Raw genomic sequence first — 19,913 nt, 5'->3', positions numbered from 1 at the left:
GATAGCGTGAACCAATTATGACAAAGAAAACTAAAATATCTTCCTTGCTGGAAAAATGTTACTGCTATAACTCCTACAAAAACAAAACAACTTCATAAATATCATTTGATTCTATGCCACATTTTAGACACACGTTTTTTCCTTGATAGAAGCCATAGTCGTGAGTTTAACCAATACTACTTTTGTCAACGTCATGCATTAAGACTTAAGAGCGTTCCAATTCTTACGCAGGGCCATTATTGATATGCTATAGTATGCTGGTAAACGAGGGTGTCATTATTAGTCACTCTCAAAAGCCAGAAGAGCATTTATCAAATCATAGGTCCCATCCCATCGGGTAACGGGTGGTGGGGGTAAGGCTTAAGGCCGGTCAAGGTGAGTTGTTTTGATAATGAATTGTGGCAACTGCTAATATGTATTCTTTTGATCTTTCTTTATCATAAAGACGATCTGGTATTACACGAGATCACAAGATTAAATGTATAGTGTTTAGACACACATAATATAACAAACATTAATAAAAAGTAAAAACAATTTTTTATTATTACTAGAAAAACTGTTTTTTATATATGCGTGTCTAAGTACTATATATTTGACCTTATAACCGAGTAAGATTAACTCTTATTAGACACACTTGCAATTTTTTTGGTGTACAAGGCTAAAACAAGAAAAAGAACAAAAGAGAGCTACTCTCTCAAAGAAAATTCCATCACTTTGGAGGAGATTCTTAAGGTTCACGGAGGAGACTCATGCCGAAGAAACTCAACATCGAAGAGGCACCAAGCTTGGCAAAAAAATCCGCACATTGATTTCCTTCCCTAAGGGTGTGATTAACCACAACATTTCCCTGTTCCAATAACTCTTTTATGTCTTGGACTAAAACAACATAAGCATGAAACCTCATTGGGGGACCCTTGAGGATGTTGATACAATGTAAAGAATCGAATAGCAAACAAAATCGGTAATACCCATTTCTTTGGCCAACAAGAGACCCTTATAGATGGCATAGAGCTCGGCATACAAGATATCAGATGAATTTTGAATGTATCCAAAAAACGACAAGAAAAAGCCTCACACTTGCAAAATTTAAGCAGCTGTAAAATTCAATTTTCAAAAATTATGTTAGGTTTCACAATAGAAATCAAACAGGAGCATTTCTGTAATTGCATTTACAATTATTATTTGACGAGAAGAAAAATAATTTACGTTTTTCAATAGAAATAATTTAAAATGTGTGAGAAATAATTTACGTTTACTTGTTCAAAGTGCTTACAATTTGCGGCAAGAGACCTATTTGGCCGTGAGAGGTGATTGGAAGACCTTATGGAACCGGAAGGGTCCCCATCGTATCCAAACTTTTATTTGGTTGGCCGCTCATGGAAGAATCCTTACAAATTATCGTCGTAGCAAGTGGGGGTTGGTATCCCCTACTTGTCCTTCCGTGCGAGAGAGGATGAAACAGTCATTCATGTCCTTCGTGATTGTGTGCACGCCACTCGGGTATGGCTCGGACTTATTCCGTCTAATTACATAACTAATTTCTTCTCTCGTTGATTGCGGGGAGTGGATCTTTAACAACCTTAATAAAAAAGGGATTGGAGATAATCCTACTACTTGGCGTACTACTTTCATGACAACATGTTGGTATTTATGGAATTGGCGAAACAAATCTATTTTTGAAATAGGATTTCAAAGACCAAGCAATCCTACACCGGTAATTCAAAAGTTTACTAGAGAAATAGACGACGATACGAAGGCATTTGGTGCAAAAAAGTCCGCATCAAAAGGAAACTATATATATCGGTTGGGTGCGACCTCGGATTGGTTGGGTTAAGCTTAATTGTGATGGTGCTTGGAAGGGATCTGGTACTCTTGCGGGGTGTGGAGGGCTTCTTCGAGACTACGATGGCGAGATGGATCAAAGGCTACTTCAAGAAGATTGGAATGTGTGATGCTTTTCATGCTTTGAAATGTGGGGCATGTACCTAGGTTTGGACTTGGCGTGGAGGGAGAATACCACTCATCTTATAGTGGAGAGTGACTCAAAGATTTTGGTCGATATGATTACCGAAAATTGCAATTTTGGTGGAACAACTCCTACCTTGGTCAAGCGTATTCGACAACTTTTGAGTTTGAGTTGGAATGTCAAAATTACCCATACTTGGCGTGAAGGCAACGAAGTGCGGATTGGCTTGCTAATTTCGGCATTTCGATGGATTCTCTAGACTTTCATGTCTGGAAAATCCACCTAGTGAGCTTCGAGTCTTTTGTTTGATGATATTTCCGGGGCTTGCATGCCTAGGAACGTTCGTTTAATTTCTTAAGTCTTCTTTCTCTTTGGGCTTTGGCCCTCTTTGTACCAAAAAAAAAAAAATTTAAAATGTGTGTTAGCATTTCTCATAGAAATAATCTAAGGGAATCTTTGAAAGAAAAAAATTAATGCAGGCAGAGTTTTGAAAAATACTATAAGGGGCAGTTAAATGTCAAAAAGTCAATCTTGAGACTTATAAATTATAACAAGGGATAATTTTTATCTTTTTTTTAAAGTAAAGTAATAAAGGACATCAAATATTGTAGAAAACATTCTGTTTTAGATCATTACACCACGCAAATTCATCGTATTTTACTATAGACACAACACTTCTCCCACGTCCTTTAAATTTTCATTTTTACCTCGTTCAAATTATATAATGCGATGTGGCAACAAATAATATGTATTCTTTTGATCTTTATTATAAAGATGACCTGATATTGCACGGGGTCACAAGACTAAATGCATAGTGCGTAGACACATACAATATAACAAACATTAATAAAAAGTAGAAACAACTTTTTATTATTAAAAAAAGTGTTTTTTTCTATGAATGCATACCTAAACACTAAACATTTAGTTTTGGGATAAGTAAGATTAACACTTATTAGACACATTTGCAAAATTTAAGCAACTATAACATTCAATTTGTCAAAAATAATGTTAGGTTTTACAATAGAAATCAAATATGGGCATTTGGTAATTATCTTTACAGTTATTGATTTGAAGAGAAGAAAACAATTTACATTTTCCAATAGAAATAATCCTAGGGGATCTTTGAAAAAAAATAATGCATGTAGAGTTTTGAAAAATACTATAACTTTTATTAAGGGGTAAATAAATGTCAAAAGTCAGACCTCAGATTTACTGGGTAGCACTCTTCTGCTTGTATCAGTTGATTTAAATTATAATTTAGTTTTTCAATTTATTATTATTGCATGATTCTTTATATGTGTTGACTTTGAATTGAAAATGTTATTATTGATAAATGTAATTGGATCTTTGAATAAAAATTAGATTGTTCTTGGTAATTTGTTATGTTTATTTAAAATAACACACTAGACCTATTTTGATAGTACAAATAAACAATATATCATGTTTGAATTTGGTTAGATTGTTTTTTTACTGCTATGCGACTAAATAATTAGTTGTTTTTAGGGTTTTGGCCCTTTCTATCTACCAAAAAGAAAAAACAGTTGTTTTTACTTGGCTTAATGTTGGTTTTGCTTGAACACAAATTTTGATGTCCAATTATCTCATTGCAATTTTATAATTACTCCTATTAACTTAGGGACTCTCATTTGTACCAAAAAAAAAAAAAAAACTTAGGGACTCTCATTCACACAACTCACCATGTATTAACAATTCACATGATGATTTTAGAATATTTTTTTCTGATCGTCTGACAATTTTTTAGTTACACTTACACCCAGGTGGAATTCTTTTGTATGTTTTGTTTTTAAGTGTTAATTTTTTTACTTATCCGATTCTTGTTGTATGATTAGGAGGGACATCATTAAATCCGTAACACTTACCAGACGAAAGTTGACTTTTAACAATATCATCAAAATCATAATTCTTGTTTCCAAGCCAAATTTACAACAAACACAGTTAGAACTACATGTAGGTTCAAAGAAAAATATTTCTAAATTATGTTTTGATGATAACATGATTAATAATAAGGAAGAATTTGTCTACTAACTGTGTTGCTCAAGTGTGTAGGTTAATAAAAAGAAAATATATAAAAAGTATAATAAGGTCGGTCCTCTAGTCTCAATATAAAAGTTGGTAATCTAGAAGAGGAACAACAACTTTGAGGAAATGACAAGTGGTCTTCAAACACAAAGACAAATTTATCAAGCAATGTAGTCGGGACCGAGATCCTATGTAGGATCGGTCGGCCGGCGAAAGAACATAAACACAAGGAACGTAACACATTTTATAAGTAGGATCACTAGATTGTTGATAGAGTTGAGAGAAATAGTTAGAGAAAATAGAGGAAAAACAGAGGAACAAAGCATCAAAGCGAGAGATAATAGACGAAAAACGAGAGGAACCAAACAACAAAATAGAGAAAAGCGAGGAAAAACGACAAAAACAGAGGAAACGGGGAAAAAGGGCAAAAAATGCGAGGAAACAAAGCAAAAACGAACTAGCGTAAAGTCGAAGCATGTTCGAGGTCTTTGTGGGACGTAGAATCATACGATCCTACGAGCCAACACTCGATCATGGCTACATTGTTATCAAGTTCAAAGCAAGCGACAAATCCTACGGTGAACACATTGTCAACTATAACACCATTTGCGTTGAAGTACCGAGCCATTGTACGAACATGATGATCCTCTACCGATCAATGTCTAGAAAGTCTAAGTTCATCGATTCGACCAAGCAATCCTTTGTATGATTGACACATGAAGATATCAAGACAATCATTTAGGTTTAATATTGAAGATCTCGTACCGATCTATGATTTGTGTCAATAAAAAATATCAAGACAATCATGCGAGGTCATAAAAAAAATCCACATGCAACAACCATAATGCCACATGACAAGATTTCCGACACATCGGCTCTTCTTGTATGACCGAGTAGTTGGAGGAGCAAAATAAAAAGAATTTTAAATTACAATGTAGGATCTATTTTTTCACAACGATTATTTTCGCGTATTTTATATGAGCTATTTCAACAATAAACCCAACATGCATACCAAGAGATCTGGATTCTCTATTTTTGATTTCAAAAGATATGGTAATTGCGGGAAAAATTGTGATAAAATGTGAGAGTGATGATGAAAAGAGATAATATGCATAGGGTGATAATGCCGATTTTTTTTTTGAAAGAAGGATAATGCCGAATATTAGAAACACACAAAGAACGAACAACACATATTATGTGATCCATTGATTTTAACCACCACTCGGCCATGACTTCTCATTATCTTTTTTTTAAGGAAGCTAAATTAGCTCACCCAAATTAGCGCAAGTGAGAATCGAACATGAGGCTGAGGAGGAAAGACACTCCCAAGCTTCCAAGCCCAATACCACCGCACTAACCCAAGTGGGTTCATGACTTCTCATCATTAAATTTTTTTCTACACCATCTCTCTCTCCCCTCCCTCCAAAACCAAATCCAAAGGACAAGAACTTTGTAACCCAAACGCGTAAACCAAACCATATAAACTAAAGAAATTGGACGACAGTTTGAACGGTGAGTGGAAAAGAAAATGGTGGTGGAACATGTTGTGGGAAGAAAATCTAGTGTTTATAATAAGACTTAAATTCTTTATTTGATCTAACAAGCAATAATCAATTTTCTCGTTGTGGAAAATTTCTTACTTTCCAATGCTACATGTCATCTTCTGAGTTCCGTAAATACAAAAGAAATATTATTATTATTTATCTTCTTTTTTAAAAATAACACACATCACGTTCTTGCAATTCTTGTGTCATTTCCTTCATACTATTTAGCAATATGCTCTAATAAAAATGCGGAGGCTTGAAAGTTAAAAGTTTTTGTCTTCTGAATCGAAAAACGATAGCCAATAACAACAAAATATAAAGTAATCATAGGGCTGTTAACAATTTGACTCCGAGAGGACTTGTATTTTAGACGATGATTTTTTTACCCAAAATTTTAAATGATGATAAAGGATAAATAGAACTGTTAATTAGATGTTAAGTTATTCTTTTGTCATTTCCCTTATAGGAGAATTTTAAATTTTAATAATTTAATGAAGTGTACTTTTCTATAAGGGAACACTAATGATCTTTCCAGATCCTTAATGCACAATGACATATATTCTAGTCGTTTCAATTAGGGACCACAATCAAAAGACTAGCAGTATTAGTTTAGCTAAATGTTGAATCCCGTGACCACAACGGCATGGACTTTTCTGTTGAATGAAAAGGAAGGTAAAGACTAAAGGGACTTCCAAATGTCATCATTTCCTTTATCACATGACCTTTCTCCAATCAAATTACTAACCTTTTGAAAATTCAAAGTGGTTAAGTTATCAACCCTCATCCTAAATTCCTAATTCAAATTTCAAATAAAAATATGTCACAATTTTCTCCACTACCACCCACACACACAACGTGATTGTCACCTTGGTGTATTAAAAATTCATTCAACCCACTACGTCCTTCTTTTGTATCAAGGTAGGTACTTTAACAATTGTAAAGTAAAGATTACCCCACTTGCAAACATTTGTCTGTACCATATGTCATCCGATATAACACTATCAACACACTTCTTTACACTAAAACTAGACATTTAAAGGCGACACGATTCAGATGATCTTATAATGACATTACAAAGTTGATAGCAGGTGATCCAAACAAATCTTAACCATACTATTATACCATCTTAAAATTTGAGTTGCATCTAACCAAATATAAGACCAACGCTTTTATAACCTTTGCAAAAATATAACAGTTTGCCGTGATTACTGATAGTCCGCTGTGATATCAATCATACACCAATATGCATTACCAATTACAACTATCCCAAATAACAATCAAGAAATAGTATGTTTATTTCCCAACAAAAGTGTTTATTTATTTATTAGCATATGATACCAAAACTGTAGTAGATGAACAGAAATCTAACATTATTGTAAAATGTCCTCAAAAAAACACAATAACAAAATAAAAACCAAGAATCACACAAATAAATCAAGAACAAATAATCCTCCTAATTAGCATCTCATCTCATCTCATCTCATCTCATCTCACTTCTCTAACAGAAAAATGCAGCTGCAATTGAGAGGACGGTGACAAATAACCCGGCAACTCCAAGAGACGCGGCACCGGAGTTCTCAGGAGGGGGCTGACAGAACCACCTGGAGACTGGGAAGAAGGGGTGACAGGAGACCCCGGTGAGGGAGAACCGGAGGCGGAAGGTGGAGTGGCACCTGTGGAAGGAGAAGGCGATGAGGCGGAAGGAGAAGGTGATGTGGCAGGGCTGCTGCTACCACTACCAACATTGATGGAAAGCTTTTGGCCTGCAGAGCAGTGTCCAGTAACACCACAGATATAGTAATGAGTACCAGTTTTGTTAAGTGTTACTCTCACTGGTGGGTTGCTGAAAGTTGCAATTGGAGAAGCTGAGTTGCATGAATCATACTTTTCCTTTGTCACTTCTTCCACGTTGTGTGCATTCAATTGGAAATTGAAAACTGCATCATAGTACAAGTTGATCAATAATTTGCCTCACAAAATTATACATCTAAATCATATTTTTTTAAACAAGTTATTTAAAAAAAGTGACTATATTTCCACAACAATTTTAGATACCTAAATTCAACAACCTGGTTAATGCATTTCACACACACTTGTAAAGCAAATAGTTGATGAGTATATATTAATCAAGAGATCGGATATCTCATTAACCATGTATTGAATTTTGTTAATCATAATGTAAATTTGAAGTTGAACACTTAAAATTATAATTAATCATATTCAAATTAGTGGTTAGTAAAATTATAAATTAATAAGATGTGACAATTGATATACCTATTAATCAAGAATGGGGTCCTCTCATGTGTTGTGACTTTCACACCAGAGGGTAATGTGTAATCTATAGCACATTAGCCTCTTGTGTGAAAATCACCGTATGAGATGATCCATTTCCCGGTTAATCAAATCTAACACTGCATTGATCACATGTACAAGATCTCTAATTTTTTTCATCTTAAAATTAAATACTAGTATTTAATCATAAAATAAATTTCTCAATAACCATGACTTACCAAGGATGTCTCCAACTTTGAAAGACTTGCGAGAAGCCCAGGTTGTATAAGCAGCAGCACCGTTAGATGGAATGGTCCAGCCAATGGTGTCACCGACGGTGTAAGTAACAGGTCCAGTAGCAGGAGCTGGAGCAGGTGTTGGTGAAGCAGTAGTAGATGGTGCTGGGGCAGGTGTAGCGGCCTTGGTTGGTGCCGGTGCTTTTGCTGGAACAGGGGTAGGAGCTGGAGTAGCCTTAGGTGGAGAAGCACTTGGAGTTGGAGCAGAAACAGGTGAAGTAGAAGCTTTAACAACGTTAATTGAAAGTTTTTGTCCAGCTGAACAATGTCCTGGAACGGCACAAATGAAGTTTTGTTGTCCTGTTTCGTTCAATGTCACGGTAGCTGGACTGTTTGTTAAGGTGAAAAGTGTGTTTGCTCCATTGCAACTATCGTAAGCTGTTTTTGTTACCTTAGCAACATCATGTTGTCCACTTGCATAATTGAACACTGCAAAATCATGTTTACGTTAAAACAATTCTCATATAAACGAATCAAAATGACAAGGGCTGAAATATATTGTTTCGTACCGAGAGTGTCGCCTACAGTGAAGGTTTTGTTGGAAGCCCAGTTGGTATAGAATGAAGCACCGTTGGTTGGGATAGTCCAACCTGTGGTATCACCAACCACATGTCTTGTTTGTGCAAATGATCCATGGAACAGGTTTGCAGCAACTGCAAGTAGAACAAAAACAAGAACATTAAGGTTCTTTGCCATGGTTGTTTGTGTAGTGTAGTGTAGTGTAGTGTTCTTAGTGGTCTCGGGTCGCCCCTGTTTTTATAGGAATATGCTTTGCGTTTGTTTGGTTTATTGTTCTTTGTTCTAATAAAATGAAAGAACTTAATTTGTAAGGACAATATGTTTCGTTGGTATTTATAGGGAAAAAGGTGCAAGACTTGAGAGTCGTTGGCGTTTACACGGAGCCTTCAATTTGATACGTTCCAACATTATGGACAAAAAAGTTACAAGAACTAAGACACGCTCATAGAGAGACTGAAATTTTCTTTGCCCTTTCAAAAAAAGTAGAGAGACTTAAATTTTATTTATTTAAATCGGTACTCGGTCTAAGGATAACTCGATATCATTTTCACCATCCTAAGTAAGTTTAATTGAAAACAAAGCAAAAAATCACGTTAATATCTGTTATTGACATACAAAAGAGTCGAATCTAAGACCTAAAGAAGTAAATTATAATGTTCCAATCCTTCACGGAGAACCAATCTTTTTTGGGTAGATAGACTAAATTAACCTTTGAACGGTGAAACCATGTCGTGTCGTGTGATATATTAGGGCGGTGGATATGTGTGTAATTTCACTAAATAAGTTAGGTCAACGAAATTAGTGTGTTTAGACTTGCGGAGATTTGAGACTTTGAAGAAAATAGAAAAATAAAGCCGCGTGAGACAGAAAGAGGTAAGCTAAGTTCACCAAATCAATTTGACTTGTAGCGTTTGCTAGGTTCCTCCAACTCCTTTGTTTTTACACGAGAGCCATATGGACATAAGGAGTCAATTATTGAATCTTTCTACACGTTCTTTATAATACTTTACCATTTGTTTTTCTTTATTAGTAGTATTATTGCCTCAAAATGATGAAGTTCTTTCGTAATTTTCTTTTCTAGAATTGTTGAATTATAACTTTTAGAACAATTGTTCGATTCTTACACGCAAAACTTTATGTCAATTAATTTGCTATATATAGGCTTATTTAAAATATCTTATTGTTGTCCTGTATGTATAACTATGTGAAAAAAGATTCTTTCAAAAAAAAAACTATGCGAAAAAAGATGTAAAGACATTTGCTCTTTAGGACAAAAAAAAACAAACTATTATTTTTTTTGTTGTCAAGAACTATTAATTTATTTTAATTGACTCAACAATTGATGTAGAAGTTCCGAAATTGTGACAATTCGGGATCAAGAATTTACGAAATAAAAACTTTCTCTCTCAAATTGAATTATACTTCATCCATCAAATAACTTTGTTAGAAGGGTAGATGTGTCATGTTAAATGATAATACGACAGGTCAATGACACATTGTATAGAGCGTTTTGTCTAAATTTTTTTTAGGGATCAAATATGAATTTAAAATTAATCCACCACCTATCAGAGGACAAACACCTCTCCACAAGCTGCCATGGACCAACATTCGCCTTTATTAAGAGTTTCATTTGCATAACCTAACCAACACCATCTTTAAGTGTCTGTTTAGTGTTGCGTTTGTAAAACGGAGTTTGATGGAAATCACGGCAATAAACCACATTAGTGTAGAACCTATTATTTAGAGCCTTCAAAAATCACAGCAAAAATGTATCGATGTGCCAACGTGAAACCAAACACAAACTAATAAGAGTATTATTTCAATATCATGAATCAGAGGGATAAGTGTCACGTCAACTAGAGTTCATGGGTTTCATTTCAACTCCTAATTGATACTTAGAGATCCAAACATTCGATGGAATTTTATTTTGTGATGATGTATTTAGCTATGATCAAATGACTTGTATTATGATGATGTACACTAGTTGATTTTGATGACAATCATAATAATGGTCAACATTATTATGTTTCCTCTAATAAATGGTGGCCTTATTCCAAATTCTTACCTCATTTCCAGTAAAACTTTAATAAATTTAGACAAAATGTTCCATGGTATAAATTACGTAGAGAAAATTTGCTCTCTACAATGAACAAACTCATAGGCAAAATGCTCCTAAAGTTTCACACTTAATAAAAATATGCTCCCTAAATTTTACAAAGATGTGATGCAAAAATTGTCAAAATACTTCATATGACATGTCATCGACGTTAAAAAACCACAATATCGTTTAATGTGTTACACATTGACACCCCTAACAAAACCATATGAGGAGTGGAGCATTTTGGCGGGTAGCGACTTTCCAGGTGACATAGAGTTGGGTGACATTGGCCAATCACAATGTCACGATGCTTATGTTTCTCTCTCTTTCACAAACATTGTGACATTGTGATTGACCAATATCACCAATGTCACCCAACTCTATGTCACCCAAGTGCTATCCCATTTTGGTGGCGTGATAGAATGCGAATTTTGTAAAGTTAGAGACCCAAATTACTCAACCTTCTCAATCTAGTAATTTACTCATTGATGTTTCTATGTCGTTATATAAAATAGGTGCACAAAATTTACACCACAAGAGGTAATATCTAGGGACATATTATTTAAAAATGAACTCCTTTATTCATAAGAGCTTTTTTTTTTCTTTCAGAAAAAAGTGTTTGACCCTATTTATCATTTTAAAGAGAAGATAACTCAAAAATGAGTTGTTGGTCCTAACAATCTCTTTAATCGTACAGATTCGTAGCATGTAATATTTTATTGAATGATAATGAACTTTTCACATTTTTTAAAAATTATCTGTCTTTTTTGTTTATTCCAATTCCATTGATTAAATGAACCATCGCTAGAAATATTTCTCTATTTAAATAGTAGTGTTGAATTCCTATCTAAATCGTTAGAATTTTTCATGATTGATATTATTACAAATTAAGGAGAGCAGAGCACGTCGGAACCTGTTTTAATTCATAGTGTTATTTTTCTCCAAGTCTAACACAATTTTGTGTTAAAAAAACATAGTTGTAGTATTATTTAAAGATGACTTATATATAAGTTATAATCATGATGTGCTGTGTTTCACATTCAGCATGTCTTGATGAAGTCCAATTTGTAGGAGAGTGAGGTTTGCTTGTGCCAAATTAAGTTTTGAAGCAGCAAGTTGTTGACTTCCTTTTTAACCAGCCGATACGAATATAATTAATTATTGCCACTTACATCCTAAAAACTATAGCAATATATTTATTTCTAGTGATACATAGACAAAATCATATCCATATTTTTGTGCATTGTTATAAAATAATTAGCTGTTTGGAAGTTATTATAACCAGCTCAAAGTCAAAATAACACGTGAACATGGCATGTTCAGATGTTCCATTTTACGCCTAAAACCCATTAATTGTCAAATCAAATGCAACTTCGTTTTAAATTTTCATTACTAGAGAAAGGTAAGACTTTGGAGGAAAGATAATTTGTATATTGAAAAACAGAATTAGAATTAGGCCACGATAGGATAATTGTTTATTCATATCATACTCATACCAAACAAAGCAAAATCCAAACAAAAATACTAAAATACCATCTACGAAGCCCCTCACTAGACATATATAATTATATTAAATCAAAAATTTCAAAATTGGGGTTGGGTATTCAGCCACGAGTTAAAAAGTTGGAAGTCATGGTTTAATTTATGACAAAATGAAAAAACTAACATAATAATTTAACATTTGTCATTAAAAAAACCAATTTTCTATTGTTATAGCAAAAAATTTCATCTCTATTTCCTTTTTTTTTTTCTACACCTACTATGTGCAATCTTACACTATATACTGCCGTCCCAAAAATATAAAAAAAAATTTATAAAAAAATCTCACAAATATAAGTTTAATTTCAAATTCTCAAATATATTTATCATTATTGGTTTTTCATAGGTTTTCTCAACTAAAGATAATTATATTCAATGCATTTCGGAGAAACTAAATGTGAGCATTTCTCTCACACTGGATTTGAACGCTTGGTTCGCCATGTTGTGAGAGTCTAACCCTTCCACTGGACTCAACCTCCAATTGGTTGGATATATTTATTATTATTTTGGTCCTTAAGAGAAGGTGGCCTGCACATCTCACTTATATATGATCAAAATTGCTCAAAAAATAAAGTGGGAAGCAAAATCCCACAATTGTCATACTTGACAGAGCAAAATACAATTAAGTCTAATTAGTTCTACCAAATGTCTTGAGAAATGAGAATTTTGAATACATTCATATACAAAAGGATGTTTTAAGTAAATTCATACACAAAATACACACATCAAATACTATCTTTTTGGACTCAAAATACAATACATTATTTATTAATATACATGAAAATTGCAAAAGCAGCTTCTAATAAAAGGATAGTCATAGAGGTAGTACATTTACTAGTAAGTGACTTAAAATTGAGATAAAAAACTGAAGACAATAGTAATGAAGACAAGAGCGAAGGTAGCAGCCATAGGTGTGGCTGAGCTCTGTGGTACAGTGGAAGAAGGAGCCTCAGCTGGAACTTCAGAGGCAGTGACTTTAACACTTAGTTTTTGGCCACTAGTGCAATGACCTGAAAAGGTGCAACTAAAGAAAAAATCCCCAATGCTATCCAATGTTATTTTGGTTGGTCCTTGATTAAAGGTTTGGATATTTTTGTCATTGACATTACACTCTTCATAGTTAGCTTTGTTAAGTATAACCACACTGTGGCTTCCAGATTCATAGTTGAATACTGCAAAAACATGGTACCAATATCACAAATAAAATTAACTTCAATACAAATAAATAAATAATTCTAACATTATTGAAATGTAAATGTGTGATTAGTTACCTAAATTGTCATTTAATTTGAATGTAAAATTTGCTGCCCATTTGGAATAGAAAGAAGCACCACCAGGAGGAAAACTAGTCCAACCTATGACATCTCCTCCTACTGTGTAATCTTCAGCTTCTATGGTTTGTAGTGACATTGCAACCACAATGATTACAATGATAATTGTTACGTTTGTTGTTTGAGGCATGTTTTTATCGGTCTTTGTGTATCAAATGCCCCTATGTGTATTAGAAGAGAAAGGTTATTTGGAAGTGCATTTACCTTTTGTGTTGATTGTTGCATATATAAAAGGTTGTTAAGGCAAGCAAGCAACCTTTGACAGTTCTAATCTCATCACTTGGTGATGGTTGACCGATACTAAAAAAAGTTGTTCCATTCATTCCTGCCTGCAGAGAATGTCAACGTATGGAAATGGTCCCAATAACATAGTAACATGTCTCTAAAATAAAATACCCTTGTGTCTATTCTCTATATATACATCACATTTTTTTTTTTTTTATCATTCCCTTAACTGCTCTGCTTGTACATTATAGTAGTATGTACTTGGATTAGAAGATTGTTTTTCGATAATTCTTATATACTATATAAAATGTGATTTGTAAGACAGCTCGCTTTACCTGTCAAATTAATTTTTTAAGCTACTATACAAACTTAATTAATATTGCCTCTTACATCTTATACTATAGCAAATAATTTGTAGCTTAAAATTTGAGGAAAGACATTCTCCATTTCTCAGAAAAACATTTTTCAAAATTTATGACATGAATGAGATATTTATACACTAAAATTATATAGCAATAGATATGTCAAGTTCTTTTAAATGAAGATGATACTTGTAAAATTTAAGTGCTATACTAATACATTTCAGTATTTTTGTGCATTTTTTTCTTTCTATCCCCTAATTTTCTGTTTGTAAGTTATAACAAGCTCAAACTCAAAATAGCTTAAATAGTATTGTTCAAAATGTTAGGATTATTGTGTGAAAAAAACATGTTAGGATTATATTTCACATCACGACAATAACATGAATAATACACTCTTGTGATGAATATTTATTTGTAGCTTTGGTTCGGTTGGTAAAGATCATACTCCATAAAGATGGGAGTTAAACTCTAGCTGTTGGCAGGAGAACCTCTTTAATGAATAATTTCTATGTATTTCTACAAGCGTAGAAAAAATATTTATCCATAGATTATAGTTGCATCAATTTAATTATGTCACCACATGGTATTAGAAAGGATAATGAGAGTTAACTCTCGAGTTCAATCATGAAAGAACACACTATTAATTTGATTCAATTATTTTAAAGTGCTATCTTTGAAGAGAAACACTTTAGAATAGACACTTTTTATAAAGTGCTTTCTTTAATTCAATTATTATGGAAATCTATCACAAAATTGGTTGAACAAAAAAACCAAAAGTAATAGTACGTAGATTACCCTTTTTAATTTTTTTTTTTGCTGTAATTATAATCTTCAAGTACTACTATTAAAGCAAAAATGAAGAAAAGTGTGCCAATAAGAACCATACTTCTCCTGTTTCTAATAATAAGCCAATTCTCATACAAGGGCAAAGGAAGCAGTGGGGAGTAAAACCAGAGATCAGTTTAGACCAGTTTAATGCAATCTTTGACTTAGGTCTTCTATTGAGTGAATTTTTTTTTAAGTCCAAGAAACCTTAAATGCCTTAAGTTTCCCCTGTGAACGCCCATTGTTAACTCACTCCAAAATTACATATATCAAAACATATATTCTGATAGCATAAACCTATTGGAACATATCTTCCAATCGACTTTTTTTTACTCAAAATTAATCATAAGCTATTTTCCGATCAGCATTTTTTCAGGGTTGAGCAACCGGGAGGCCTAAAGAGCAACCTTCCTTTTGTTTAGGGAAGAAAAGGTTAGCTCAAGAAATAGCTATGCTGACTCTCATAATTTAGATCTATGTACAGATTTAAGTCAAGAAAATTTGTAATCTTTGCTTATTTGGACGTTTTAAGTCCCTATGACGAATTTTATCTCCCAGTTTTTTTTTTATTTTAAAAAAAAACAAAACTCAGTTTCAAAAAGGAAGCCATGTCCAATCTGACATTTTTCCGGGTTAATTTTGTGCTTCTATTTGTAAGTGCTTTGATCAACATAAACTAAATGATAGAGTATAATTGATGAACTTAAATGTTAAGAGTTGAAAATTTAGAATGTATTTAAAACTAAAAAGTTTTATATATCTCATCGAAGTAAAGAAGGGGAAATGCTTTATGGGAAGAAATAATTATAATTACGCATTTTCTAAATATGGGAAAAATACATCAAAATTTCCAGATTTTGCTTTATGAAATATGGCAATCAATGGCATAATTTTGATCTAGACTGAGAGCAAGTAAAACCAAGGGAAAAACCAATTCATTGCCAAGGAAACTAACTCTAGAAAATCATCAGTATCAGAGTTGATAGACACAGTATGATGGTGACGGCGTAGGACCGCGACAGACCTTGAGTATTGATATCCTGCCAAGTGAAATCAAATAGTAACCAGTAAACAACAGATAGGAATACATAACATGGTTTCAAATTCTTATTTTAGCAATTAAATTGACAAGTATTAGTGCAAGTGGCAACCTAGCAATTTGAGTTGAATTAGATATGAGATAAAGGGTTCATCCATAATATAAACAGCAACAATCAAACATTTTCCTTTAGAAGCAATATACACCAATTAATAAATATCTTCACAAACTACCAAGATAATCTAGAAAGGTATCTGCATGTCTTATTTATGATATCCATAATTTTTTAAGGTCTAAACTTGATATCTCTAGAATGATCTTTTCACAAGATAACACGAATTTCCTGAAGGTGAAGAACACGGGAAAAAAGCTTGTACATTCATAACTCTCACAACCATGGATACACAGGCTTTGGTTCTGCAGATGGTCTATAACTAGAAAGGTGGAAAAGTTGTAGCAAGAAGTTTACCAATTTCCCTTTCTTCTTATGAGTAATGGAAAAAAATGAATAAATCTAGAACGTCGGCAAATAACTTATCCATGCATTGGACCAAATTGAATTTACAAAGAAAAAGATCTACTGAGTTCCCCATAGGTTTATGCAAAGAGTAATATTCATATTGGGTGGAAACCTTACATGGTTTTATAATCGGGGTGATGCATGATCAGGACATTATCATAGCAATTAGATACGTTCAGTGCAAGCTACAAAGTCATGACAGTAAAACATAGCATAAAGTAGGTGTTTACACTCAATATCCTGATATGAAAGAATACAGCAAAACAAACATATGATAATTACTACTTTTCAAAAAAAATTATAGGTAAGTTATCTTTTGTTAAGGCCAACTTGTGTGTCAAATTTCTTAATGTTTTAGTTGTTTCTTTTGCTACCATTAACTTTCATTTTAGCCTTCTTTAAATGCAGTTTTGAGAAACACAAACTTTGATTGAATTCCCTTAAACCATATGGTCCTATTACTTAGGAACTAGGATACATAGTTTCCAATAAGGTAGTCTCTTATTTATAAGTACAGTAAACTTTGATACAACTTCGTATGCTAGAAAACCTGTATATGAGCTTAAAGTTAAACAACATAGCATCAAATGAAATATATTATACCTTGAGAGACAAATGAGATGAATATCCAGCATTAAGTCCATGAAACCCAACATTGTATGATATGCTCCCATCAGCCTTGAACAATCCATAATTCCTCTCAGAGGTAGGACCAGGCTTTGAGTCCTCATTGAAAATTGCAAAAATATATGCCTTTAAAACATCTTTAGGCCTATGCGGGGTTCCTTTCTTCTTTGCAAGCCTCTTACGCAAGTTATAATTATACGTCCTTGCATTAGTTACATTTGCTCCAACTTCATTTTGATCTCCTGCAGAGGCCCACCCTGTCTCAGTAACTATGACTTCCATTTTGTGAAATCCAGCATCCTCCAAAGCAGTATAAGCTGCATCAATCTGAGCATCGAGCATGTTATCGTAATGCAGTTTATATACCGGATCATCAATTCCCTTTGTTGGTTGAAAAAGAGCATAATTTATATCAATATTCTCCGGATCACTGATATAGACTAGGAAAGGGTAAGCATTCACACAGAAAGGAGATCCGATTTGTTGGAAGAACTCTAATAGCGGCTTCATGTACTGTTTAATATTATCGTTAAATTTACAAGAGGAGGGAGGGTAGGAATCTTGAAAAACGGCAAACGAGTGTGCGGTAGAAATCTGAATTAACTTATCCAAATGAAGTTTCTTGGTAGCATTATAAATATTTTTCGCAGCATCCAAAAGAACTCCCCACAAAGCATTGTTACTCCCACCCAAAACTTCGTTTCCCACAGCAATTCCACGAATGCGTGTCTCGGGAAGAAATGCCTGCACATTTTGTTTCACCCAATTCAAAGCATGATCCGCACTCGAACTCATGTCTTGCAGTTGTCCATTGGTAACTCCAATCACAATATCAAGACCAGTCCCACTAAAAGCTTTGAGAACACTGTGATCAGCATCATATATTCTAATGTTCCTTATTTTTGCAGCTCTGAGAAGAGTAACAACTTCGTCAGAGTGATGGGATGTTATCCGCAATTCTCCCATAATTTATTCCATAGGTTCCGGTGAATGCTTGCAGCGATGCTGAAAGCCAAACAAGGAACAGTAGAGCTCAATTAACAGTACTTATCTGACATTAAAGAAAATACATGCTAGCAAGTTCTCAACTTTCAAGCTTAACATTATATATGGCCAAACAAGGAACATTAGAGCTCAAATAACATCACTTAGTTGATGCAATAAGATACATGCTAGCAACTTCTCAACTCTAAAGCAAAACATTGTATTTGGCCATCACAATCACAGTGAGATGAACAAAAATTGGTACTTAGATGTACATGGAAAGTACAAGGACAAAAGATAACCTATACAAACCTCAAATGGAAAATTCATCAACTGTTGTCAATCGTGGATCTCAAAAAATAGCGGTTTGTTCAAATTTAATTAACAACAATTTGCATTAAATTGCATATCACATAACAATAAAAGTTTGTTCAAATTCTACTACACCAAGGCACTATAGCCGCTATTTGACAACAATGAATCCATCCGCAATCGGAAACACCATTTAAGTGTATGTTTGATTCCACTTTTAGCAGAGCCAAAATTGATTCTTGAGTTGCAGAATCCATATTGACATGTTTGGTTCCACTAGAGTTGAATTGATTTTACCTCCATAATTGATTCTACTTGAAACTAGAAATTATAGCTTCTGATTTTAGAATCGATTTTTACAGTCAAATTTATTTTCCAACTTACTTTCACATGTATGCATAATCAATTTACTTGCAACTCAATTTTAGCCAGATCAATTTCATAGAATCAATTCATTCAAAATCAAATTTTGTCACTACAGAACCAAATAATAATAAATAATAATCAATACATGTATTCATGAAACAGTGGTCCCATCCCATCCTCCTAGTCCCAGGTGAAATCAGGTACAGGTACCAAGAGAGAACACTCCTGAATTTCAATGTTATCATAATGATAGCATAAAAGGAACGCAATATATATTTAAAAATAAAATAATAAAAATAAAAATCTCAACTTAAAAGCTAAGTAAGCAAGAAAATCAAGTCTACAGAACAGGAGTCAAACTATGAAATAAATAATATCAATCAGCAAGAACTTACTCTAAACTCAATTAAACACAGATTCATGATCAAGTAAACAAATAATTATAAATAAATGAATAAAGTGAAATAGATAGATAGGAATATATACAAAGAAAGTAGTACTAACCAAATTGAGTGAAGAAAAGCAAGAAGAAGAGAAGAAAGAAACGGAGAATCATGATGATCGTGAAAGTGTTGAAGTGGGTTTGTGTGGTCCAAAGGAAAAAGGGTATGAAAATGGGAAATTGTTCTTACTCGAACATGAACATGCCATAAGATGAAGATTTTTGTTCTGTAGCGCGTTGAATTCAACACTGATTAAGCGTTTCAAATTCAATTATTTTCTCACAGACACTATCACTCTCACTCTATGTTTCTGCGTTTTGTTTTGATGATGCAAAAGTAAAGTGGAGTGTGAAAAAGAGAAGAAAAAGAGGAATTAAGAATGAGATTTGAGGGGTTTTTATTGACAGACAAAACAACGCGGAAGAAAGAACAGTGACAGGGCTTCAACTCAACTAGGAGTAGTAGCTTTTTCTCTATTGGTCAATTCATTCAATACTACCTTCCACTTCGTGCGTTTCTGTTTTTTTTTTTTTTTTTTTTTTACTTATTAAGTCAAAAACAAATTGGTTTAATAGCAGTTTTCGCCCCCTAATTTTCATGAAGTTG

At 33.5% G+C, this 19,913-nt stretch overlaps 2 protein-coding genes and 1 pseudogene across 3 annotated transcripts; all 3 read right to left on the bottom strand.

Moving 5' to 3' along the window:
• Positions 1-6,842: 6,842 nt before the first annotated feature.
• Positions 6,843-8,943, bottom strand: LOC146902269 (blue copper protein-like; annotated as a pseudogene). The gene is made up of 3 exons (XR_015022619.1): positions 8,627-8,943; positions 8,061-8,546; positions 6,843-7,487 (listed from the first exon to the last, which is right to left on the bottom strand). The product of XR_015022619.1 is annotated as a blue copper protein-like (transcript).
• Positions 8,944-12,924: 3,981 nt separating this feature from the next.
• Positions 12,925-13,875, bottom strand: LOC146902268 (mavicyanin-like). The gene is made up of 2 exons (XM_085732397.1): positions 13,545-13,875; positions 12,925-13,445 (listed from the first exon to the last, which is right to left on the bottom strand). The coding sequence occupies exons 1-2, from the start codon at positions 13,732-13,734 to the stop codon at positions 13,120-13,122; spliced, it is 516 nt and encodes a 171-aa protein (XP_085588523.1). The 5' UTR covers positions 13,735-13,875; the 3' UTR covers positions 12,925-13,119.
• Positions 13,876-15,803: 1,928 nt separating this feature from the next.
• LOC146902267 (glucan endo-1,3-beta-glucosidase 14-like) lies at positions 15,804-19,678 on the bottom strand. Its single transcript, XM_085732395.1, has 3 exons — positions 19,369-19,678; positions 17,179-18,207; positions 15,804-16,056 (listed from the first exon to the last, which is right to left on the bottom strand). Exons 2-3 carry the CDS (start codon positions 18,166-18,168, stop codon positions 15,973-15,975), a joined length of 1,074 nt encoding a protein of 357 aa, XP_085588521.1. The 5' UTR covers positions 18,169-18,207; positions 19,369-19,678; the 3' UTR covers positions 15,804-15,972.
• Positions 19,679-19,913: the final 235 nt, after the last annotated feature.

The sequence above is a fragment of the Medicago sativa genome, chromosome 8 (assembly GCF_051527215.1).
Source record: "Medicago sativa cultivar Bolivia chromosome 8, Bolivia_mono, whole genome shotgun sequence".
Taxonomy (NCBI): domain Eukaryota; kingdom Viridiplantae; phylum Streptophyta; class Magnoliopsida; order Fabales; family Fabaceae; genus Medicago; species Medicago sativa.
Note: the sequence above shows the minus strand (reverse complement) of the source record. Positions and strands in the feature narration are given on the sequence as shown.